This window comes from Borostomias antarcticus, assembly GCF_949987555.1.
Source record: "Borostomias antarcticus genome assembly, chromosome: 16".
NCBI classification, from domain to species: domain Eukaryota; kingdom Metazoa; phylum Chordata; class Actinopteri; order Stomiiformes; family Stomiidae; genus Borostomias; species Borostomias antarcticus.
In genome coordinates, this window is record NC_140249.1 from 10,190,034 (window position 1) to 10,216,357 (window position 26,324).

General features: G+C 42.9%; 1 protein-coding gene across 1 annotated transcript; it reads right to left on the minus strand.

Annotated features, from left to right (window-relative positions):
• Positions 1-18,892: 18,892 nt before the first annotated feature.
• LOC311319689 (uncharacterized protein) lies at positions 18,893-22,588 on the minus strand (the record flags this gene model as incomplete). The annotated part of the gene is made up of 8 exons (XM_084451291.1): positions 22,502-22,588; positions 20,931-21,065; positions 20,466-20,620; positions 20,237-20,373; positions 19,987-20,080; positions 19,732-19,855; positions 19,367-19,590; positions 18,893-19,174 (listed from the first exon to the last, which is right to left on the minus strand). Exons 3-8 carry the CDS (start codon positions 20,586-20,588, stop codon positions 18,893-18,895), a joined length of 984 nt encoding a protein of 327 aa, XP_084307417.1. The 5' UTR covers positions 20,589-20,620; positions 20,931-21,065; positions 22,502-22,588.
• Between the last annotated feature and the right edge of the window lie 3,736 nt (positions 22,589-26,324).

The window sequence follows — 26,324 nt, forward strand, 5'->3', positions numbered from 1 at the left end:
TTACAGTGTTTATAGGGCTGAGGGCTATGTAGCCCTCAACATTAAAAAGGACACATTGTGTTTCAAGGTCAGTGATTTTCAGTATAGTAATGTGAACAGCCAATGCCGTCACCCAAAGTCCATTATAATGTCTTCTCATTAACAATTATCTTAAGGATAGTAGGTATGAATGTTTTTTTAATAAATACATGTACAATTCTACAGTAAATAAATCAAATCTGATTTCTGATTGATAGTTAAAACATGTCTTATAGAGTGAGCCATTGAAGATCCCAGAGGAGCTTGAGGCCAGGGCCATAGAGGCCATCCATCCTCCATCCCTCAAGTTGGACATGGCTGCCCGTAGCGGCCATGGCAATTTTATGACCATCAATGGGACTGTCTGCTCAGTAAGTATTTAAAATCGCTACATTTACATCACATGCTCCACAATCAATCAATCAAACTTTATTTGGTATCAAAATAGAAAATGTTTTATATCATTGCCACCAAATTTGTGCCTGTTCTTTGTTGTTGTATGTGGGACGCACTCTAGAATAATGTGTCTTGTTGCAGGTGGAGTTCAGTGATGAGAGCAGACCAGACGCCCAGGTGGAGCATAAAGAGAAAGTGTTTAAGAGTAGCCCTACCTCCATCAGTGCAGCCCTCATGCCCAAGCCTTCTCCAGAGCCCCCTGCAGAGAAGGCCCCTACAAGGAGGCCCGCCAGGGGCACAAAGAGAACCCTGCTGGCCCGGTCCTACTACTCTTCCAAGGACATGGGGTTTTGATGGCCCCTGCTTCCCCAGGCCCAGCCAGGAGGGGACAAGCCCGGGATCCACACAAGACTGTAAAATGATTCACGACACCACCACACCAGCAAGTTTAAGCTCGTCTACTGCTCTCCTACAGAGAGGTTACCACATCAGGACCCCCGTGTTGGCCCTCCTCAAACATGGACTCTTGTGACTTGATTCCTGACAGATGAACATTGACAAAACACAACACCAGGATTGGAAGCAAAATGGAGAGGTTACCACACCCCTGCTGCACCTCCTCATATGAACTTAACAAAACACAACACCATTGGAAACAAAATACACTTACTTTGTATTAGAGTAGTTATTGGAGTAATCCTTGGAGAGTATAATCATCCCCTGATTGGTCCGGTCACAATGTAATTTAAGTAAAATGTAATAATTTCTGGACTTCACAATGATTGAAAGACATAGAGACAGAAATATCCGCTGAACCAATGCAATGATTACTACCCTCATTCATTGTCTGGCTATTGACAAAAGTTTGAAGCAAACAAAACAAACCAGAAAGTGCTAATGATAGAATTCATGGCATTGTTGATGGACACAGTCAGCTATGATGGCGATTATGGCATTCATGCCTAATCAGTTTCCTGCATGCGGTGAGTATGGAAGGCTGGTTAGCCAATGACATTTAAGATCCCACTTTCAAACTTTTGGGACAACCTAAGGCATGCACAGTCACGATTAATCAGACAAAAAGTTAAACTGGCATCCTGCAATAGGCGAGTATGGAAGGCTGGTTAGCAAATGACAGGTAAGATCCCACGTACAAACTTTTGGGACAACCTAAGGCAGGCACAGTCATGATTACTCAGCCTAAAAGTGAAACTGGTATCCTGCAATAGGCGAGTATGGAAGACTGGTTAGCCAATGATGGGTAAGATCTAACGCAGGCACAGTCACGATTACTCAGCCTCAGGATAGCTTAAAGCAGGATCACGATTACTCTAGACTGGTGAGACCATCCTGATCTCACAAGATAACATTAAGTTTCTCTCCACAAATTAGTCTAGCTTTCCCCCTATCTAGAATGATTTCCAGAAATTGCATTGTGACCAGACCAATCAGGGGCATAAGCTTCTTAATAATTTCTCAGTTATATTATATTCAATATGTTTATTTATTTATTAACCAAACATTCATTGTCATTTTAAATTATTTGTCTACAGGTTGTTTTATTTTATTTTATATACTATACTATACTACTATATCCACACAATTATTAAGTTTGTGTTACTTAGAAATGTTTTTTCACCATACTTAAAACATTATGTTGGATCAACATAAATACTTGCGTTCATGTTGACAGTTATTGAGTTCATGTTACTAGAAATACTAGAAATGTTTTATTGTTGCCGAAAAGCTAAATCACCAAACTTAAGACATTGTTTTGGATCAATGTAATTCTACCAGCAGTTGGCATAACTCAAAAAGCCTAGTGAAAAAAGTTGCCTTATTTTTTTTGGTTGACCCAATGTTTTATTTTTTCGAGTGTAGCTTCGCCCGTCAGGGCCAGAAGAATGGCATCCCCAATACTTTCGGTAGCCTACTGTAGAAAATGTTTGGCAATGACTTGGTACTGAGGTACTCGTGACATCCCTACTACCCTCCTCCCCTTTCTACCTCTCCTCACTTGTCCTCTCCTCTCTTATCACCTCTCCTCCTCCCTGTCCCTCTCTCCTCTCCTGTCCCCATTTGTTCAGAACCTGTAGCCCAAGCCTAATGGGTGTTACTAACTTCGATGTCATGAATGTCTTCATACGGCCAGAGGGACGGACAGGTGGAAGGAGCTGGACTGTGTCATTGGGAGAAGCCTTTCTCCACCCTGTCTGGTCTGGTCTGATCCTGTCTGGTCCTGTCTGCCTAAGGGGTTACAGCATGAATACCTTAGTGATGTTGTGTCAGGGCTAGAGATGGAGCTATTGATCAAACACATCCTGCCTCTAATTGGGTGGGAACAGGGAAAGAGCACTCGGTGGGTCAGCACACTCAACCTGACTGCAGCAGCTCAGGACTGGCGCAACGTCACCTTGAGCAAAGTCGTTTTACTGACTTGCTCAGTCGGTGGTGTACTTTAGTGTGTGTGTGTGTGTGTGCGGGTGTGTGTTTGTATGTGTGTTGCAAGAAATGGTGTACTATTTCTGCTCCTGCCTCCAGAATATCAGTTTGTTTTCTTCTGATTGCATCTCAGCTCAAAGGCAAAGAACCGCATATGCAAAACAGTTGGTTGATGATGACATTATGGCCTTGAAAGATGACAGAGAACTCTCTCTCCCTTTATCTCTGCAGTATGTCTTTATCTCTCTCTCTCTCACACACACACACACACACACACACACACACACACACACACACACACACACTCTCAATCAAACACACACAAATAGGAGGCAGGTGCTATAACACTTTTAGAACCCGTTGTCCCAGCAGAAAATTCCCTGTCTGTGTCGCTGAACACATTACCCAGAGTTCCCTGCAGCGTTTCTGAGGGCAGCTCAGGCAGGGTGACCTTGACAATGACACCATCAGAGATCCAGAACAGCTCTTACATACATAATACCACACACACGCTGTACAACACACACAGATCCTACACTATACCACACATACAGTATACACACACCATATATAGTATATACACTCTCATACACACATGCCTCCTAAACTATACCACACACACATATATACAATGTATACACACACACACATGCACGCACATACACACACAAACCAGGGCAGTCTCTGTGCTTTTATGTCCTCATACTGATGTGTGACTGTAGGAGTGTGCCATGTAAAAGGACAAAAAATGGAAGATGGAAAATAATTAAGAATTAAACAAATTTAAGCCATTTATAAGCTAGAACTGTAGATCATAAACAAACTAATCATGAACAAACCATTTGTATACATTCGGAAATAATTATTAAATAATTTATAACATGTTCAACACCTACGACAGGATCAAAGGGGAGGAGCTGATGGAGAAGGTGAGGAAGGTGAAGGCGGTGCATGGGGAACAACAGTACAAGGAGTCATGGAAGGTCATAAACGAGATGAGTGGGCGTAAGAGGTCGAGGGAGGGACAACTAGCAGGCTGCAGCCCAGAGGAGAGAGTGGCCTCCTGGTTCACCCACTTCCGGGATCTCCTACGCACACACCCCACAGTGGAAGGAGCTGAGGAAGAAATACCTGCAGTCCTCACAAATCTTGTGATTGACGATGGCCCCTTTACAGCTATGGAGTTTGCCACAGCGAAGTCCGCTCTGAAGCGAGGGAAAAGCGCTGGGCCGGATGGCATCCCCCACAGAGGTCCCTAAGAGCTGTGATCTCGACAACATCATATTGGAGATCTGCAACCAAGCTCTGATAGAAAACATCAAGCCTGATATATGGTCCCTCTCCAACATCATCCCGGCGCCAAAATCTGGAGATCTGTCAAACTATTGTTGCATTAGCCTAACGTGTCATAGCGAAAATGTACAACGGCATGATACTGTACTAAAACGGATTGGAGATGCCATTGACCCTCACCTGAGGGACAACCAAAATGGCTTCAGAAAAGGAAGGACCACCGTAGCCCACATCCTGGCCTTAAGGAGGATCATCGAGGAGGTGAAAAAGAACAACCTAACAGCAGTCTTGTGTTTTTTTTATTTCAAAAAAGAATTTGACTCAATACACAGAGGTGTGATGGTGAAAATCCTTAAGGCTTACGCTCAATTCACACCATCAGCGGAATTCCGCTGCCGCCTTTTGAAAAAGCAGCGGGGTTCCATTGATTGTCTATGGCAAGCAGCGAATTCGCCACGATGGGGGGCGGAGCCAGCAAAAAGCAGCGAAGAAAGTTGAGATTATGCCGCGTTCCAGATAGTATTTTGAGCCCGTAAGTAACGACTTCAAGTCACGACTCACGACTTCATAGCGTTCCAGGCAAACTGTCTGAATGCGTGGCATTCTGGATAAATGTAAACAAGCCGATATGGTAAAAGCTTGAGATTTGGCACATTGTCAGAGCTGGCAAGATAAACATTGTATGCCTAATTTCGCTAAGCTAAGAAATCGTACGTTACATTTTGTGGGAACATGTCTTTGTTCCCCGGGTCCTATGTTCCCCCCAAAAAAGGGTTCTATGTTCCCCAGGTTCTATGCTCCCCGGGTCCTATGTTCCCCCCGAAAAAGGGTTCTATGTTCCCCCCGAAAAAGGGTCCTATGTTACCCCCGAAACGCTAAAGAAAAACGTGATTATGCCATCGCATGTTAATGCCAAAAGTGGCAGATTATGCACCTATTTTAGAAAGGTTGCATTTTCACCACGATAATCACAGAATTCCGTGCAAAATATGCGAGGCTTGCATGATTTCATGCCCGCATTATTTCACATCAAATGTTGCATGTTAACTTGACATGGGGCGTAGCCTAGCCTGTGATGCGCAACGCATATCGCCTCAGTAGGCTACCCAAAGCAGCTCTGACTATAATGTAGGCTATTCTAGATTGTAAGGCTAGCCTACTATTGGTTTTATGTCAATGAATGGAGAAGCTGCTTAATGCCTTCGTGAAGTTGACAGTGTCCCAGTCCAAACCCATCCTGCTGTGAGTTGGGATATGGCTCATGAGAGGCGCAAATCCGTTGGGGGAAAAATCTCCATGGAGAGAGGATTGAAATTATAGTGATCGCAGTAGAAATGATAGTCACTCAACCACTATGCGCTTGAAATAACTGAAGTTTAATAAATAGGCCATCACACACATAGGCCTATGAAAAAATATATAGACAAGTTATCTTATTTGGTGATAGGCTAACTTCAGAAAAGAAAAAAATAATTAAAAAAAGAGAAGAATTTAAACATTCAACCCTGCATATTCCATTGCATAATCATTGCATTTTTTGTGTGTAAGAAAACAAGAAACGGCACACTCAGCCTCCAGTAGAGTAGCCTACTGAGGCGATACGCGTTGCGCATCATAGGCTAGGCTACGTTTGATCCATGTCAAATTTATGCAACATTTTTGAAGCTTGATGTGAAAAAATGTGCACATATTATTTTGCCCTTTTGGCATTAAATCATGCGATGGCATAATCACATTTATCTTTCGTGTTTCGCGGGGAACATAGGACCCGGGGAACATAGAACCCTTTTTGGGGAGGAAATAGGACCCGGGGAACATAGAACCTTTTTTGGGGGGGAACATAGGACCCGGGGAATATAGGGATGACCCATTTTATTTATTGACATCATCGACTTTTCGCCGTTTGCATGGTCACGTTCAGGTTTACCTTAATGTTAGCTAGCTAGCACTAGCTATCTCGTCAACATATTTGGGCATCATTACATACACATAGCAGATTGTAGTGCACAATCGTTTGTATTATTTTGATTACAACGTACACATTTACTTTACGTTGCCCTAAAGTTATCTTTGTCGCCATACCCATGGGGGCTGCCATCTTGCTTAGAGGGCTGTGTGATGTCAGAGAGCGCAACTGGGAGTACATCGATCTGGTACGAGTTCACGGGTGGGAAGTTACGGGTTTGACTGCCATTCCAGTGCATTTTCACGTGTAGGAGGTTGGAAAAACACGAGTTACGGGTTGCCTGGAAAGCGCCATTACATTTGAAAGTTCCCGCTGCGGTCCCGGTGACTTGTAGATCCACCATCTTTTTTTATTTTTATCACTGCCCAGTGACGTATCATGTCTCGACTTCCGGAACAGTATGCTCTGGACTATGCTACATTTTCGGCCATTTTTTCGCCAATTTCGCCTGCTATATAGTACCTACTATATAGTAGGCGAAATACAGTATGCACAGTTTTGATATAGCATGCTGCATCTCGCCTACTATATAGCAGGTAGTATGCATTTCGGACACGGCCATTGTCTTTCCTTCTTGAAATGCTTTGCATGTCCTTCCGACAGCAGGGACACGGAATCAAACCCGCGCCCTTTGCATTACAAGTCTGCAACACTACCGATTGAGCCATTAGGCAGTTGTGGTACTGTGTGCTTCGAATCAAATAAATCTATCATAGGGTGGTAAATACGGGTTGACATGAATTACTCTTTGCTGGTTTAGCGCAATTTATTGATTGTATATCGTAGTGTCGTTACTCTGACTGCATCGTTGAAAATAGGGGTTGAAAATGTGGGATTTCTGAGTTTTTACAGGTTTGAATCTAAATAGCCTACTGTAATGAATAAAGTCCGATCAGTTGGTAAAATGATAGCCCTTTAAATAACTAATTTTATGTTGACTACTGTCTCTGCTGTAGCTAATCCAAAAGAGCAGTTCGCAATTCAGCCCAACTTCGACATTAGTCGAAGCAACGGCAACTGTTTGTCAGACAAGCCTAGTAGGGCCTACTGTAGCCTCATTAGCCATGTTTCCATCCACACGTTTTATGCGAATTAAGTTATATCGAATTAAAAATGCCTTATGGAAACAGTAAAATTTGATTAAAAATCATGAAAATTGACAAAAAGTTTGTACTGTCGATCTCATCGGATTTTCTCTTGTTCGATAAAAGTCTTTTGTGATAAATGCTTTATCCTATTTAAAGCTCGAGATGGAAACGCACGTTCACCGGCTTTATTCGCATTCATATTTTAAGCGATCCTCACACAATTCGATTGACAAGTGGATGGAAACATGGCTACTGTAGCAGTGCTTTACTGCCCCTCGTGGTTGCGGGTTGTAATATGTTTTTTACCGCCGCTGCCGCCACACACAGACGGGGGAATATACTTCTCATGACTGTAATAGCCTATAGCTATAATAGCCTACTGTTCTTTGTTTTAGCTACAATTAATTCTGAGTTGCTGGAGATGAACAGAAAAATAAATTAATAAGGAAATATTAGGCACATGAACTAAAAATCGTTGTATGAACTTGACCGTGCGCCACAATTTTGATGAAGAAGACTTAGCAGGCAATGACTGGCATTGTATAGCCTTAAAGGAAAATGCTCGTTTTTGACAACCTGGACCTTATTTACGACATATTATAAGAAGTTTGACTCACCGAGATCACTTTTGTGTTGTTCGGAGGCCTGTAGAAGAAATTTAAAATCCAGCGCGAGCCAGTATATCCATGTAATGGCGTCGGACCGGGCAACGGGAATGCAGTTTCTCAAAATCCATTTTCGGCCGCTAAACGGTTGTTTTCATCAATCAGATTGGATGAATCGACAGTTGAGATTCCTCAACGCGAGCCATTGTTGTTTTTGTTTTCAAATACGGGGTCTTTAGCCTCTGTAATATGATCTTTACACGCCTCTCCCCCACTTGCTCCAGCACGCATGCGCACAGGCCAGCGCGCAGACTGGCTATTCTCCCTCACATTCTCTGCGCTACGATCGGATTGTTGCTGACGAATGACGACGACAATATTCTCGGCACCAACAACGATCGTAGCGCAGAGAATGTGAGCCGGAGAATAGCCAGTCTGCGCGCTGGCCTGTGCGCATGCGTGCTAGAGCAAGTGGGGGAGAGGCGTGTAAAGATCATATTACAGAGGCTAAAGACCCCGTATTTGAAAACAAAAACAACAATGGCTCGCGTTGAGGAATCTCAACTGTCGATTCATCCAATCTGATTGATGAAAACAACCGTTTAGCGGCCGAAAATGGATTTTGAGAAACTGCATTCCCGTTGCCCCGTCCGACGCCATTACATGGATATACTGGCTCGCGCTGGATTTTAAATTTCTTCTACAGGCCTCCGAACAACACAAAAGTGATCTCGGTGAGTCAAACTTCTTATAATATGTCGTAAATAAGGTCCAGGTTGTCAAAAACGAGCATTTTCCTTTAATGAATGAAATAAAATGGGTGGTGAATGGGCCGTCGGGGCAATGGGTTTTGTATTGTCGGAATAGGCTTTAGGAGCAATGGGATGTCGGACCATTGAGCATTTGTCGGACTATTGAGTGGGTGGAATAATGGGGTGTCGGAACAATGGGCAGTCCCCCTGTAGTAGTAGCCTACAGTAGTTAATTATTATTACTATAATGTTCAGTTAGTGCTTTAGAATGTTAAGCGCTTTAAATGTCAGTTACGGCTTATGTCATGACGTCAATAAGTTATGTTTGTGCCTGCATAACCCCAAACAACTCCCAACACAACATTCTAAAGTTGGCAGTTGTTCAGTTATTGCATGAACTGTTTTTAATCCCTCTTTTATGTTATTGTTTCAACAATCTACCTGCAAGCAGAGGGAAGACGCTGTGTCTTCCCGGATGACTACGGCATTTTTGTTATGCCAGATGGAGTAGAGGACGTTTTTGAAGTGTGCGAGGATGACCTCCTGACCACCCCCAACAAACCCAACAACAAGGTTCAGCTTTCGCAGGCCTAGTGCATCCCAGGCATCAAGCCATGGCCAGGGTGCACTAGGTCTGCCTCCAGTTAAGGAGACAGTCTACCAAAGGTAAGATGAATTTTTATGCAATAATTCTATATTGAACTTATAATCAATTAATTAATTCATCCATCCCGTCTGACTGTAGGCTATGTCTAGTGATACACATGCAAGCATACATACTGCCAATTAATTAAGGTCACTTTCTAATTAGTGACAGACAATCCAGTGAGCCAGCATGCACAATATCAGGGCCATAGCACACCTAAAACACAAATGGAAGAGGGCCATAATAAATGTTTTATATATATATATATGTACCCTGTAATAAAAAGTCAAAATGGCTGCTGGGAAAAGGGTCTATTCAATATCATACTTGGATTTAGTCACATTACTACTGATCTCATTCAAAGTTGTACCATCAGAATGCAGCAGAATAAATGTAAATAGCCTGTTCTGACATGCATACTAATAGGTGTATCCCTTTTCTGCAGGACTATTCTCCTAGGGGAATTTAAAAGGGGGATTCTGACAACAACGGACACCATTCCCATTCGGTTCACTGAGAGTGAGACTAACCTCAAGACCATGACAGAAAAGGTGCAGACAATAGTCCGATGACCGATGGTCAAGGGCATCGCATCCACCCAGAAGCAAAAGGTGTCAAAGCTGCAATAGTTGATTTTGTTCAAATTGTCAAAACCAATTAAAACCACCTGATATCATATTGTTTCATTGTTTGGGAGTGCTAAAATGTGAAGGCATTTGACTCGTAGTCTCCTCTTGGAATTGGTATTGGCGAAGGATCAGCGCCACACTGGTGGTGATAGAATTAGAATAGGGTATAATTGGTCAACAAATTGGGAGGGGAATTTATATATTAAAAAAAAGTTTGGAAAATTCAATAACTTGACTGCCTATACAGGGGCGGTTCTGGGGGGGGGGCAGCTGGGTCCAGTGCCCCCCTTACAATGAGCTTGGACCCCCCTGTGGCCCCCTCTCCGACCGAAGATTCTATATATTCATAAGAACTATAGATTTTTTGGTTTGTTTTTTTGCGATGATGGCTTTGACGCGAACGCGGATCGCTCAACAATCTAGATCTGGATCTATAAACGAGGGCTCAACACTCTAGTTGGACCCATTAGAGCGTTACACTGACAAACACATTCGTGCTAAATGATTCGTGCTGGCAGCTGACACGCGAAGAAACGGGAGGCAAAGAAGCAATTATCACGAAGAATAAAATGAGCAAAGCTATTTAATTTGTGTAATTGTTACAATGTACCGTTTATGATATTGTTGACTAACATAAGTTAATTTACCAACCTTTTAACGTTAGTCTGAATTGACGGCATGCTAGTTAGCTATTGTAGCTTGCTATACATTACTAGCTAATGTTAGCTAAGTAAGTTTCCATCAGTTTTGCTAGCCAACGCTTGTTAGTTGTGAAATGTAAGCAGAGGCTACCACAACACAGATGAATTTATATTATTGGTATCTTAAGTGCTGTGTATTCCTCTCCACTGTTTTTGTCTGTAGTTTAAAATGAAGAGAAAAAATGACATTATGTCATATTGCACCACCAAAAAGAAAGGTGATGAGGCCGACATTGAGACAGAGCCAGATGATCCAGGGGTCGAGAGAGCTGAAGCTCAAAGTGAGGACACAGAGCAGGAGGAGAGGGAGACAAATGATCTCGAGGGCACAGAGCAGGAAAGAGAGAAAGATGAAGATCCCGAGAGTGAGGCTGACATAGAAGGAGCAGAGTGTGAGACAGAGGATGTATTTGCACCCACAAGGACTGGGCCATCAGGTTTGTGATGTTAGGAGAGGTTATGAATGAGATGAAGTCAAGTCAATTAATTTAATTCTCCATGTCATGGATCTATCAGTATCACATTGGTGTCTCTTGAAAGCTAGAATGCATGCAGCATATATCTAAATATATTTTGGTTTGTCTTTCTCCTCAGATATCAGCAAAGGTAAAGAAGATCCACTGATGCAACCGAACCTGAAATTGTTCCCAAGGACCTTGATGGGGGACAGGAGGATGAGCTTCAAGGCAGCGTGGTACAATATTCACCCCTGGATTGAATACTCCAAACAGTCAGACTCTGCGTATTGTTACGCGTGCAGACATTTTAGCCCTCCAAATATCACTGACACTGTATTTCACTCACCATCCGGATTCAAAAACTGGAAGAAAGCAGCTTACAGGGATGGGGGGTTTGCAATGCATGCCAGGTCTGACCTGCACAAACAAGCAATGGTTACATGGAGGGATTATCAGAGAGCTGCAGCAACTAATGCAACACTGCAAGAGTTGAAGACAGCTGTTTTTATTTTATTTTTTAATAATTTAATTTAATAAAATCAAAGAGAGTTTTCTCCATTTTGAATCCACTGAGGACCTAAATGCAGCAAGGCTTAGTGAGAAATTAATCAACATATTGGAAAGTCATGGTCTAGAATACAAAAAGAACCTTGTAGGTCAAGCATTATGATGGCGCTGCCGTCATGAGCGGTAAGCATTCCGGTGTCCAGGCTAGAATCAAAGAGCAAGAGAAATATGCCTTTTACATACATTGTAATGCCCACTGTCTAAATTTAGTTGTAGTAGATACAGTCAAAGCTCTTCCCAGAGGCAGAGGTGTTCTTCTCCTTATTAGAAAAACTATATGTGTTCACATCTGTTGTTTAATTGTATAATTAGCATACTGAAGATAAGTAACTGAAGTAGCAGCTGTGTTTTATTTTCTTTCAATGTTGTAATTATAAACTTGTATCTGTAACTTGGCTGTAACTGCAATACGGTAACTAAATATTTTGAAAGCTTGAACACTGTCTTTGTCTCTTTGGCCCTGGGTTGAATGTGCCCCTCTGACAAAACACTTGGACCCTGCCAGGCCCCCCCAGTAAAACTGGTCTAGAACTGCCACTGTGCCTATACCAAATTGTTTCCCAGGTGCAGAGTACTGGAAAACGCAGACAGGGGAGGTGGTGGCTGTGAAAGGGCCATACAATGTAGCCTTGCCTATGTTCTATAGCCTACACTGTGAGGTAGGCCCCAAACATGCAGATGGAAGCAGGCAGCGCAATTTCAGGGGTTTAAAGCCATAAGGTAGAGCACACAACGAGCACAGGGAAACCACACTAACATCATCAATGGACTGACAAAGACAAGGGAAAACATGAGGGGTTAAATACACAGTGAGAATGGTAAATTGACTCCACTTATTATCCAAAGCACTTTACAATGGCCTCTCATTCGCCCATTCACAAACACATTCACACACCAATGGTGGCAGCTGCCATTTAAGGTGCTAGCCTCCTCATTGGGAGCATGTCGGGTTCAGTGTCTTGCCCAAAGACACTTCGGCATGTGGAAAGGAGGAGCCAGGATTCAAACTGCCGATCTTATGTTAATTGGACCTGCTCTAATGCCGCGTTCCAGATAGGATTTTGAGCCCGTAAGTTACAACTTCAAGTCACGACTCACGACTTCATAGCGTTCCAGGCAAACTGTCTGAATTCGTGGCATTCTGGATAAATGTAAACAAGCCGATATGGTTAAAGCCTGAGATTTGGCACATTGTCAGAGCTGGCAAGCTAAACATTGTATGCCTAATTTCGCTATGCTAAGAAATCGTACGTTACATTTTATTTATTATTCATCGACTTTTCGCCGTTTGCATGGTCACGTTCAGGTTTACCTTAATGTTAGCTAGCTAGCACTAGCTATCTATTATTATATTTGCTCATCATTACATACACATAGCAGATTGTAGTGCATAATCGTTTGTATTATTTTGATTTCAACGTACAAATTGACTTTACGTTGCCCTAAAGTTATCTTTGTCGCCATACCCATGGGGGCTGCCATCTTGCTTAGAGGGCTGTGTGACGTCAGAGAGCGCAACTGGGAGTACATCGATCTGGTACGAGTTCACAGGTGGGAAGTTACGGGTTTGACTGCCATTCCAGTGCATTTTCACGTGTAGAAGGTCGGAAAAACACGAGTTACGGGTTGCCTGGAACGCAGCATAACTCCTGAGCCACAGCCGCCACAAGGAACAATCAAAGAACAAGGTGCAGCTGAGCAACAAGACGTAACGAGACACAGGTGCATACAATCATCCAGACACAAAACGTGAAGGGATACCAAACAAGAAATGGCGTCATTCTCAAGGATTAAAACAAAGAACAGCAGCACTTTAAGTGAAATGTCAACATTGGGAAAAATTCAATTGACAGTAAAATAGTTCTAAATAGAATTCTTACCGTCATCATGGCAGACATGTCTACCAGCTTCTTTCTCTGCTGCCCTGATCGCTTCTCAAACACCTTCAGCAGATTTGAGTGTAGGTCCAGCTGTGAGAGAAACCTGGACTGTACTGGCATGGCCGTTATCCATTTGAACTCAGCATTTATCTGAAATATGTTTTTTTTTGTTTTTTTGTTTTTATATCACACTGACATTTTTGCACCAAAAACAACTGCTTGGCCGAATTAGACTGAGGTTGAGACATTGGGCCAAGCATTAGCCTAACAGTTGAATAGACCATCAACCTCACAAGGAGTCACACCATACCTCCATTACATCAAAGAGAGCTGGCCATCTCTCTTGAAAATCGCTTATCATCGGAGCACAACCTATTACTTCTCTCCTTCTTAACGCGAATGTTTTCTCCATTTTAGCTCAAACTGCCTCTCTGTTATCCCGCTGCTGGACATCTGAAACAGGTTCAACCCTCATCTTCTCCAGGGACTGGTTGCACTCTCCAGTTGGATTGGGGGGACAGTAAGCCACTTCACCTCTCTTTGGTTTCTTAATGACAAAGGCAGGACTACCTTTCCTTTCTGGCTTGTGTTTCAAAGCATTTACACATACTTCAGGGCATCCTACTTTCCGGAGATGTGTTCAGTAGTTGGACAGCTTGTATTTGAGACTGGTCTTCCATCCCCCATAGCCAGTAACTGAGTCTTTTTCTTCTAAGCATGGATGCTTCAGATGAGCACCTCTGCAGCTTGGTCAAACTCCCTGTCTGGAACAGACTGTGTGCTTGACTACCTCCTGCATCAACCCCTCTAGTGTGCTTGACTACCTCCTGAATCAACCCTTCTAGTATGTCAGACTTCAGCTTTGGATCAGGGATCAGAAGTGTTCCTTTTTCTTTGAAAGCAGCGTTGGCTTGCTCAAGCTTCAACTCTGCATCGTATGAAAAACGAGGAACAACAAAGATATCTGGTCATGAAGACCTTGAAGAGGTGGACTCTGAAGATGAGAGGATAATGGTGCTGTCACCAGAACATAATGGAGACCTTTGACCTTGACTGTAGCTTTGTCTTGTACTTCTTCCATGGAAGTTAAGTTAATAAACTAGAGATTGAATTGCCTCACCAGATAGATAAAATAGATGGATAAAGGTATGTATTAGTCATGTTACACAAGGTAATTAAAATGTGTTTGTATTTTGCGCATATCCTTCTCATTCTGGTTAATATAGAATTCAAATGCATGTATTGGGACTTTACAATATTATTATTAGGAATAGTGTAACAAGGACTGACCTTTAAAATGACTTGAGTGTGAGTTGTAATGCATGCATGATGAGTAACATTTTACATTACAGTGTTATTCTAGAGTAATTATTTAAGCAATTGACCACAAGAGGCAGTGGGTTACAGGGGATTTTACAACAGCTACGGGGCGTTGTTAGGCCCGACGTGACAGCGGATATTGCAATAGTGCTTTCTGGAGTGGTCCGAACAGTCCTCTAAAACTTCGCTGCCGCTGTCGTTGCTGCTCTCCCCACGAGATGCGGCGAAGTATTTAAGTTGGGATAATTGTATGTACTGCACAGTACTACAGAGGGAAAACAGTAAACTAGCATGATCCAGACGGATGGCCATGCTGGCGTGAAACACCTGCTTCATCCTGATCCCCATCAGCCACACAGCAAAAAGTCCAGTGTTGAATTAACTCTTACAGAGTCAATTTCAACACTTTTTCAGGGTTTATATAGCTCCACACTCACCTGAGTCAAATCAACACTTTCAAAATAGTTAAACATTTAACACCATGTCAAGAGTTACTTCTTTCACCCTTTACCAGAGTTAAAGTGCCAGTGTCTCTGAGTTAAAGGTTTGACTCTTTACCAGAGTTAAAATAACACTACAGGGTAAGAGTTAAAATAACACTACAGGAGTAGACACATAACACTGCTCTGAGTTATGATTTACTCTTTACCAGAGTTAAAATAACACTACAGGATTAGACACATAACACTGCTCTGAGTTATGATTTACTCTTTACCAGAGTTAAAATAACACTACAGGATTAGACACATAACACTGCTCTGAGTTATGATTTACTCTTTACCAGAGTTAAAATAACACTGCAGGATTAGACACATAACACTGCTCTGAGTTATGATTTACTCTTTACCAGAGTTAAAGGATTAGACACAACACTGCTCTGAGTTTAACTGAATTTATTCAGGCTTCTCAAAATGCAGTCAGTCAAGAGTCTTTCACTCATTCACTCAAAACATTGTAAATGATGGTATAACATACAAACTCACATCGGACACACTGTATGAGCTCTGAACATCAAACGGTGTATAAAATTTGAGTTCAGCCAATGCAACTATACAATTTTCCTCACTTCGTGATACTCTGAATGCATGATGATGCTCGTCAAAGTTCTCTGTGAATAACTTGTTCATAAAAAAATAAACATGCTCTTCAACTAAAAGTATTTCACTTATTTGACCAAAGACAGGCATGTCTTTCTCCATTGCACTGCAAATTACAAGTCCAGCTTTATACTCAACACCATCAACTTTAACCCAAGTAGAAGAGAAAAGCTCTTTTGAGGACATCATCTCAAAATGTTCATTGACGACAACATTTTCACCTCTGAGGGAAAAGGGTTTAATTGGCCCATACTCTTTCTGTTTGAGGTTGAACGTTTCCCAGTGATAGGCAATGGCCATCTGATGCTTTTTCGCCAGAGATTTGGTTATGTTTTTGTAATTTTTGAAGTAATCTTTAAATACCTTATGTTTGGCCTCAAACCTCATGCACCACATATGTAACAACGGGCCAATCTTTCTAATAGACGACGGGTAATGAATCATAAAGTGATGCTTGGGTATTAAGCTTCTGTGTGGATACAGGTACTTGAACAGTGTGTGGTGCTCTGCAATCAAATGCTTTAAATATGTTGTCATACCACTAGTGAGAGAAGGTGAGAAAACAATGTTCATTATCTGAAGTAACAACAGTAGCAAAGTCCAGTGTTTGTTTCCTGCAGGAATAATGTCACCAAACAACAATGGAATGTTTTTCACTAGACACAGTGTCTGAATAGAATTCAAACCAATGCCATTGCCAGCACTCTCCAAGATAATCTTTGTCGGGCGGTTTTTTCGTTCCAAAAATCCATAATCAAAAGAATAAATCCTAGAAAGCAAGTCCTGTTCTGATAGAAAGTGTTCTGTGAGATATCCAAAAAGCAACTTAATCTCGTACTGAGCCACGCCCTCAAGAAGATCATGCATTATATCAAATGAATAGTTACTACTCACATGGAAATATGTCAATGAATTAAGTGTAGAGTATCTTTTCAAACCATAGACTGACTTCAGTTGGGGGTTTTCCTGGAGACTGGCAATGCATTTCAAACACATCTTTTCCACGAAGGATCACTTTAGGATCATCCTCACTGTATACTGTTTGAGTATCACTCTTCTCAAGTAAACAAAGGCGACAAAAATAATGGCCACTGAATGACTCATTAAAACCAAGAATACTGTGCATCCCTAGATTATCTCCTGTGATCTGAGCGATTGTACCGTATACTTGCTCATCAGAAAATGGAAGACGTATACCATGGCTCTCTAGACTTTTAATGTCATTTATCAATGGTTCCAATATAACATCAAAGCCATACTTCTGGAGATCTTGTACATGAAAAAGTGATACCAAATGAATGTTCATCAAAACCGAATTAAATTTTGGGGGGAAATTTCTTAAAATAAAATACAGAGCGCCTATTTTGTGAATTCCACGTTTCGAGCCAAGGGGATTTGCCGTTTCAAAATCATCATAGTATAACTGAATTTGTAATGTGTCTCTTTTAGCTGTAAACAATGGGTGGGTTTTAAAATAACTGCCATCACAGAAGTCGGTGTAAGTGTCAGGCTCCGATCTACACTCTCTCTTGAGTAAAACACAAATGTCTGGATTTTTGCACATAAACTCTAGTGTTTCTTTTATTGGCACATATATGAAAGTGTCCTTCACAGGCAGCTGATCATAAGTACCAGTTTTCTTATTATGTCTGCTGTCATATCTCACTCCCAGAGTTATTTGTACTGGCTCTACAACTGACCACTTTTGGCTGAAATATTTATTTCGTTTCCATTCTGTATTCAAATCTGTGAATGGGTTTTCAAATTTGCCTAAAGATGCATTTATTGCAGGTATATTGAGGTCAGTTGCAGGCAAAATGGATATAACTGTCTGCTTTGCTTGTGAGCGAAGCTCGCTTGTTAGTTCCTCCAAATCCCCTACAATGGAGGATACCAAACTGTTGGAAATCCCACTCCCCTGTAATTTGGCCACGATTGATGCACACATGTCTTTGGTTGGATCCTTACTAATTCCTGAGTCTGAATCAAGACTGGAAGAGCTACACTGACTTGGGGGATTTATTTCGTCCATCAGAACATCTGCCTGAGATGACATTCCAGCTGGCTCACTGGAACCCGCAACAGATAAAGTTTGAGACATTTGCTGTACATTGCTATGAACTCCATTAAGGTGCTTCCGAAAACCTGCATATGTTAGAAACTGATGCCTACAGCCTTGCTGAGCGCAAAATAATTTGAACTTTGGTCCAGGATAGTAACCATGTTGGACTCTTAAATGTGAAATCAACTGCTGACTGCTGGGATACACATTCTGACACAGGAAACAAATCAGCATTGTCTAGTCAAAGGATGCAAGCACATATTGGTTAAGGAATCTGGCTCTCAGCTCCCTGACTCTGGGTGTCTCCTTCATTTTTCCCACATCTATGTTGTACACCGTTGTCTGCAAGAATGTGTAGAAGCTAACAAGGGCAGCATCGTAAGACACGTTAAACACAAAGTGAACTTTGAAAAGTTCATCAAATGCCCCGAGCGAGCGGTTTGCCTGGCATGGGATGAGGTGCTTATCCATGGCGATGTAGAAGCAGTCAATCTTGCTCTTCTGACGCCCAACCGCAAGGAGGTACGGCTGCCGACCAGGCTGGTTCTGGAGGTGCTCGTCCAAACTGCAGCATGACTAGGGTTGACATAAGGAAAATGAACATTAGACAAGAATAATGTGCAGCTGTAACTCTTGTAAAGGCCTTGCCCAGGGGCAGAGTCAGACACGCATGCAGACACGGACATGTCAATGGTCAAGCTACTCTACCAACTGTGCCAAGAGAGCTGGCTCCCTTGGCAAAGCGGAGTGAGTTTAACCAATCCACTCGTCATTCTGGATTTGCAAAGATTAGAAGTGATTATTTAAACAGTCATCCCAAATAATAAATATTACCTTGTGAAAGAATAAAAGTCTCTCAAATGCATCAGAGGCAGAGACTTTTGGAGACTTCGGTCCCCCTGGTGGTGGTGGAAGGAGATGCAACAGCAACAACAGGGAGGCAATTTCTGGGTCGTAAGCTGAGGACAAGAGTCACAAGAATAGATAGAACAGAGGTATTAAATCTGGGGGCAGGTGATGTTTTTGGTTCTGTTCGATGGTTAACAACAAGCTAAATAAATACAACTTACTTGTTGCATCATCAAGGTCACTTCCTGGGGGACTTTCTGCTGACTGCACCAAGCGCTGCAACTCTGGTGTGGAAGTGAGCTGTGACGCCTCTTTGATGATGCATGGCTTGAAGAGCACATCCCATTTCTGAAACAGCTGGGAGGCGGTCTCATCTCCAAACAGGAGAGTGAAGTCTTGCTCCACCTTTAAGAAAGATGACATTAAATTGCTGTGTAGTAGTTTCGGTTTGTGATGAGGTTGGCTCCCTTCCCCCTCACCCTCTGTACCCCCCTCACTTTATTTTAAGCATTTTCCGTATCATGAAAAACGCTATAATAAATAATAGGAACTACTTTCAAATGTAGCAGTATTCTAAAGATCGCATTTCAAACGTACCAGCCCTTTTGTATCCAGGAATCTTGGGAAAAGGGAGAGGACATCAACACCTTTGCCTGGGTCATTAACAAGCTTCTGGCGGTGCTGAAAGGTCTCTCTCATCTTCTGGAAAATCAGGGAGTTGTCAGCGGTATGGTTGAGTAAAGACATGGCCTCTTTGCAAGCATCTCCATCAAGTTGCTCTTCCAAGTTGCTCTTCCCAGCCCTCTGGGAAGTTGGGCCTCCTGGATAAAGAAAGAGTAAAAAGTTTAGCACAGGCAGGTGCTGGATTAAAAAAAAACATTGTTCGAAGAGCAGTGGCTTGAAATGTCACTAGATTACATTGAGAAAGGAGCTATTGTGTATGGATTTTCTTCTTCTTATACCTCCTGAAGGAAGGTCAGTAGAGCTGCTTGGCAGTGCAGATGATTGACGATTCTGCCTTCTGCTGACGGTTTTCAGACGCCAAGAAAGGAATCCTGTGTGGCTTGCAGCATCATAGAAGTGTTCCTGAAATGTAAATAAATTAATACATTGTTAAACTTCGCTCATAAGAAGTCAGATAATTCAAACGCCAGTGTGATGCACACAGCTTCATGTCACATCATGCAAGTAGTGTCATGCAAACAATAATGACTTACATATCCTTTCTTTGAATATGGATCCTTGAGGGAAGGGAACAGTGTCACTATACCAAGAGCATAATGTTCTCTGGTTGCTTTGGTGGGGAGGCAACTGAGAGGAGATATTAAATCAAATTTAAAGGGTTAGTTCGCTATTTTGGACATCTAGCCCCATTTCCCACATTCCTAGTATGTACCGCTACAGAGTCAAATTTCACTGAACCTTCTAGTATTGGGTGCAAACAAGAACATGAAGAAACACACATACCCATGAGTATCAGTCATATGAGCCACCAGGATGTTAACCATTCGGCGTCTTGTGCCATCTTTTAAGGTTTCTGTTCTTTGGTACTCCTGTAGTACTTCTTCACCACCAGACTTGCCTCTTAGCACTGCTTCAACCATCTAATGAAAAGCAAAAACAAAACATGGTTAACTTTTCTATGGGCTAAGAATGAAAAAATGTAAAGGAACCCATTAGAATCAAATCTTTATACCCGTTTAGCAGGCATTGCTCCAGGTGTATCCTCAATCCTTTGTCTCTTGCTAGGGACCTCTTCGATTTCAAGGATTGCAGTTGATGCATTTGAGCTGAAGCTTGAGTCAGACATCTCAGACATCTCAGAAGCAGGGGTGCTTGGACCAGAAAATTCTAAAACAGAAAAAATCTTAGCTTAATAATTTGATTCAGTAGTTTGTAGAGTGCTTGAATATACCTAAAAAAGCATAGAGGCACGCACATCCAGACACTGTGGCAGAGTTCTGGACAGAAGACAATTTCAGTAATAAAGTGATGTCGCTCACCAGATCTGAGCTCTCAAAGTGAATATACTGACGCCGAGTCAAAAGGGTAACATTCGGGCAATATGTCAGACAGCCACATAAATTCACGTTGGGAACCCAAATCTGGTGTGCGGACATCACTTCATTCATCCATCATTATATCTGCCTTTAAACCTCACCTTCATCTGAGAAAACTGTCAATACCACATTGCCTTGACCAACGAGGTCACTGAATATCTCATCATCAACTTCTGTCCCTGATGCATCCTTGTATGTAACGTTTGCATCAGGTGGCAGGCAAAATCTCTCGATAACTGGAAAAGATGGGACTAGAGTGAGATTAAACTGAAGATGCTTTTAAGGTCAACACTGTTTCTTGTCTCACAGCAAATGACTTCACCTTAAATACATCCACCATTATATAATTATTAAACAGACCAAGAGAATTGTCCCTCACAATCTGCTCACACTGATGTGATTTTGACTACTCCCGGCTCCCTGCTGGAGGTTGGCTTGGTGTGTTCTGTGTCCTACAGGTGGTGATTGGAGAGGTTGCGCACCTGTGGAGGACGTGCCATAGCTGTTAAGAGACCAGAGGCGTCACTCACAACAGCCGTTCCCTTTTTTCTCTACGTGTTGTGCCGAATTCTCACTCCCCGCAGATTTCCACTCCCCTCCACTGCACCTGACGTTTCTGGAGGTAGCTTGCGGGGCTAAGGTGCCTGGTGTAGGTGTGTGAGGCGGTAGGGGCATTTCCCGGAGCCACCACGCACCATAGCCCCGCAAGCTACCTCCGGAGGAATCGTGGAGGGGAGTGCAAATCTGCAGGGAGTGAGAATTCGGGACAACACCTTTGCGGAGAAAAGAGCGGACGGCCATTATGAGTGAGGCCTCTGAACTCCCAGTCCTCCCTCTCTTCCCCCTCCAGAGCATTTTGGTTGTTGATTATTTGATTTCACGCCATACAACACCCACACCCACCATACCGTTTTCACTACATCCATGCACTGCTCAACACTACTGATTCTCATTAACACAACTCATCTTTAGTATTTGTAATTGAGCTAAGTATAGGTTAAATAAATATTCTTAAAACGTGCCTTGGTTGTGCGACTCCCCATTTGTTGCGGTCCTGTAACAAGCTGGGCCGTAACAAAGTGGGGAGTCGCACAACCAAGGCAAGTTAAGAATATTTATTTAACCTATACTAAGCTAAATTACAAATACTCAAGATGGCATGTTAATGAGAATCAGTAGCGTTTAGCAGTGCATGGATGTAGTGAAAACAGTATGGTGGGTGTGGGTGTTATATGGTGTGAAATCAAACAAACAATCAAAATGCTCTGGAGGGGGAAGAGAGCGAGGGCTGGGAGTTATGGTCTTTTAACAGTTATGGCACCCCTGCCACAGGTGCAGCTGGTTGCAATCACAGGTGCACAACCTCTCCAATCACCACCAGTAGGACATAGAACACACCAAGCCAACCCCCAACGGGGAGCCAGGAGTCATCACATGATACACTCTTGTCAAATAACTCCAACACTAAAAGCCATTTAAATCAGAAAGTGTTAAAATAACACTGGGAGTTGAAATCACACTGATGTGATCAACTCTTGTCAAAGAACTCCAACGCTAAACAACATTTAAATCAGAATGTGTTGAAATAACACTCTGGGAGTTGAAATCAACTCTGAAATATTTAAACCTGAAACAGCTAGCCTAAACAATGTTTAAAGTTAGCTAACATTACCATTTTCATTGAATTGCTTGAAGTCAAACCGTCCATCTTCAACATCCAACTTCACATACTTCTGACATTGGCCGCACTTCACCTGGACCAGCATTTTCCTCAGAAATGCAAGAAAGTTCGACAAATTAAAATGAATGCTAGCCAAGTTATCTAGACCCAGACACAAGGTCGGAGTGTAGCTAGCTAATCTAGACTGTTCCCTACTAACACACGCAGGTTGCGCAAACGTTCGACATACGGCCGCTATAGGTGACGATTCGTCTGCGCCGCGTGCGGAAATTACGCGGCCATTTACGGAAACGCGAGATCTGCCGTTTAGTAGACGCTACGTAAGAACGACACGTCATTCCGAAGTTGCGGCCGCGTGCAAAGAACGCACGTGATCACGTGGGCAGGAACCTCCGTTATAAACTCACTTGGCTGACACTAGATTAACAGGTATTTATATGACTTGGTCTGCACGTCTTTTTCGCACGGTGCAAATACGGTGCGGCCGCGTGCAAAAAACGTGGGCAGGAACTTCCGTAATAAACTCACTTGGCTGACACTAGATTTACAGGTATTTATATGACTTGGTCTGCACGTCTTTTTCGCACGGTGCAAATATGGTCACTTACTTACTAAACCCTGACCACTGGCTATATTTAGCATTTGCAGTACCACTGGCTATATTTAGCATTTGCAGTACCACTGGCTATATTTAGCATTTGCAGTACCACTGGCTATATTTAGCATTTACCAGTACAAAAACTATGGTCACTTACTTACTAAACCCTGACCACTGGCTATATTTAGCATTTGCAGTACCACTGGCTATATTTAGCATTTACCAGTACAAAAACGAATTAATGCTATATGGGGATATAGCAGCAAGCATTATGCTACAAACCAATATAAGACTGAACACCATTAACAGTTTAGAACATTTTATTTCACAAAGTACATTACAAATTAAAAGTATACATATTTACAAGGATAAGGTTTACGGTCTGTCACATTACGCATAGCCAGAAAAGCAAAAAAAAGTATGTACAAGCTCTGGCTAGCAACCCATTATCTGCAAAAGTTCTAAAAACAAAAATTAAACAAAGTGCGCATTCTGTGGCAGGCAGACCGGGAACAGACCGTTGTATCCCTCAAAAAAAAAAGTTAAAATTTACAAAAACTTTTTTACAAAAAAGGCATCCATCCTGGCAGGCTGGAAAGGCAGGTTTAGGGAGACGGGCTGTGCTGGAGGTCAACCACATCTGAATCGAGGGTCTGGGCTGAAGAGGTCATCCTCATCTGAATACTCCACTGTGGTCAGGGCTGGAGCTGCGGTCAGGGGCTGGGCTGGGGAGGTCAGCTGGGCTAAAGCAGATGCCTAAGGACATAATGAAATGGCTGTAAAAGCAAGTCGCATACGTTCAGTGGAAGCGTGCCATGTCACTGGATACGAGAAAATTAACTGCCTGACATCACATACCTTTTTGCATCGAGCAGGGGCATGTTTCAGCGTCTCCTGCAGCTGGGCAGACACCTCCGTCACAGTGGTGCTTGGCTTACAGGCCATAACTGCACCTTTTAACCAAAAAGGGAATGGTTTCAATGCACATGGCATGAAGCAAAGACAATGTATTATTTTGCGAAAATATGAACAATCCCTTACGTAATATGACATTGTAGAGGGTCATCTCTTTCAGAGGCTTCTTCCCCCTCTTCCCATGGACGCTGTACACACACCACACTCTGTGTATCGCTATGGCTGACAGCACCCGCCGGACCACATCTGGCAGATCTTTGCCGCCAATTGAACTCAGATATCGTGTCTGCAAAACATAAAGACAATCATTTACTTAAACATTTCCTTAACACGTCCCTGCAAAAATAAGGAACAAAGTTCTGCCCTGAAGTTACTCACCATCTTCCTTTGATATTCCTTGTCCTTCAGCTGCTCCTCCAAGACCAGCAGCTCCTCCTCCGTTTGAGCAGGGTGCAGGTCGTCCAGTACTGCTCCCCGATAGCTGTCTGCAGACTCGCCGGACAGTCTCTGCTCCAGCCTCTGGATCGACTGTGCCATCTCCCTCAGACTCTGCATGACGCTGGAGAGCTGCTGACAGATCATCCTCTGGAAGTCTGGATATTAAACACAGATGTGGCTATAAGTAATTGTACGGTCCCATAATGGATATTCAACTCAAAGTATATCCCTACATGCAGCATGAAGTAGTTCACAAAATTCTGCATACCAGCATCTCCAGAGCTTGATGGCAACACTGATGGAGCCGTTGGTCTCACAGGCGTTGACATCACTGAACTGGAGGGCAACACTGCTCGAGCTGTTGGTGTCAGAGGCGATGGCATCAGAGAACTACCTGAAAACCAGAGGATAAAGGGATGAGCAGGAAACTATGGTGCTGGCGGCGTAGTGATTCTGGCATAAGGGGAAGAATGAACTCGACATGAGACATGTCAGACCCTGACCTGGTCTGGCCGGGGTGCTGATCGCTGAGGCATGCTGCTCGTGCCTGGACATCTGAAGGGCTGAAGGGCTTGGGCTCACAGGACCCGGGCGATGAACATCTACTGCCAAGTAGTGAGATGTGAGATGAGCGAATTAGTGAACTGAGTACATGAGTCTTCAGAAAGCCCTGAGTTAACTGTCAGTGTGCAAATATGCATAGCCATTTCACCAACATAAACATGCATGCATGTATACCTGCATTGATAACTGGCAGGACAGGCCTTCCGGCTCTGGCACCTGGCATAGCTGGTCTGGCCTGAGTTCTGCCGACCGGCTGCATGGGCACTGGAACATCTAGTGGAGTAAATAAGATCAGATTAGCTCAGATTAGTCAACTCAAGTATTACTCTTTTGGGACCGTTGAATGAACTTCACTATATTACCTTCGCCACTGGAGTCAGACCCCCTGCAGACCTGCTTCCTGGTCACTGGAACATCTAGAGGAGTACATTAGCTCTGATTAGTCACTCTTTAGGTTGTAGTTCTCTTTAGGGACTGTTGAATTAACTTAACTATATTACCTTCGTCACTGGAGTCATAGCGTGTGTTGCGATGTCTCTTCCTTGTGTCTGGTTGGTCTTCCATTGACGACTGCCGCTCAAACACCTTCGTCATGGCCCTGGCTATTTCATAAAGCGCTGTGTAGAAAGTACCATAATCAATACATTTCAACCATCTTATTTCCTCTGAATAATTAATAATGATTAACAGTGTACATGAACACAGCTTACGAGTATTGGAGTCCTTAAACACGCGAACTTTGTGGAGTCTCCAGGCAGGATTTGGTTCCACGTTGTTCTTAATGCGTTGGCTGCTTTTGTGTTCCGTCCAGTAACACAAGTTGCCCTGTGAGTGATAACTGTTAGTACCTGCTCCCCTGTACAATCGGAAAACAGCACTCTTATCAGAAACCACATTGTTCGCTTACCTCTTCCCGGAGCCACGACACTGGGACAGCCGCCACAGAACCCTCCTCCAGAAACTCCACAACGCAGTACATTCTGCACAATAAACAAAAAAACGAACTTAGGTTAAACACATAAGCATAAGGACACTATTGGAAAGCAGAGAGGAAGACATGAATAGTTAAACTGGATTTAAAACAATGACCAATTCAGCTATGCAATTCAACAGTAACTTTACGCAGATGGCTACAAAATGGCGACCACTGGATTTAAAACAAGGACCAATTCAACTATACTATTCAACAGTAACTACAGATGGCTACAAAATGGCGACCACCGGTGCGGGCAACATGAAGCACAAGCCATCTTAGGCGGTACAGGACGCAAATACACTATTGGAAAGCAGAGAGGAAGA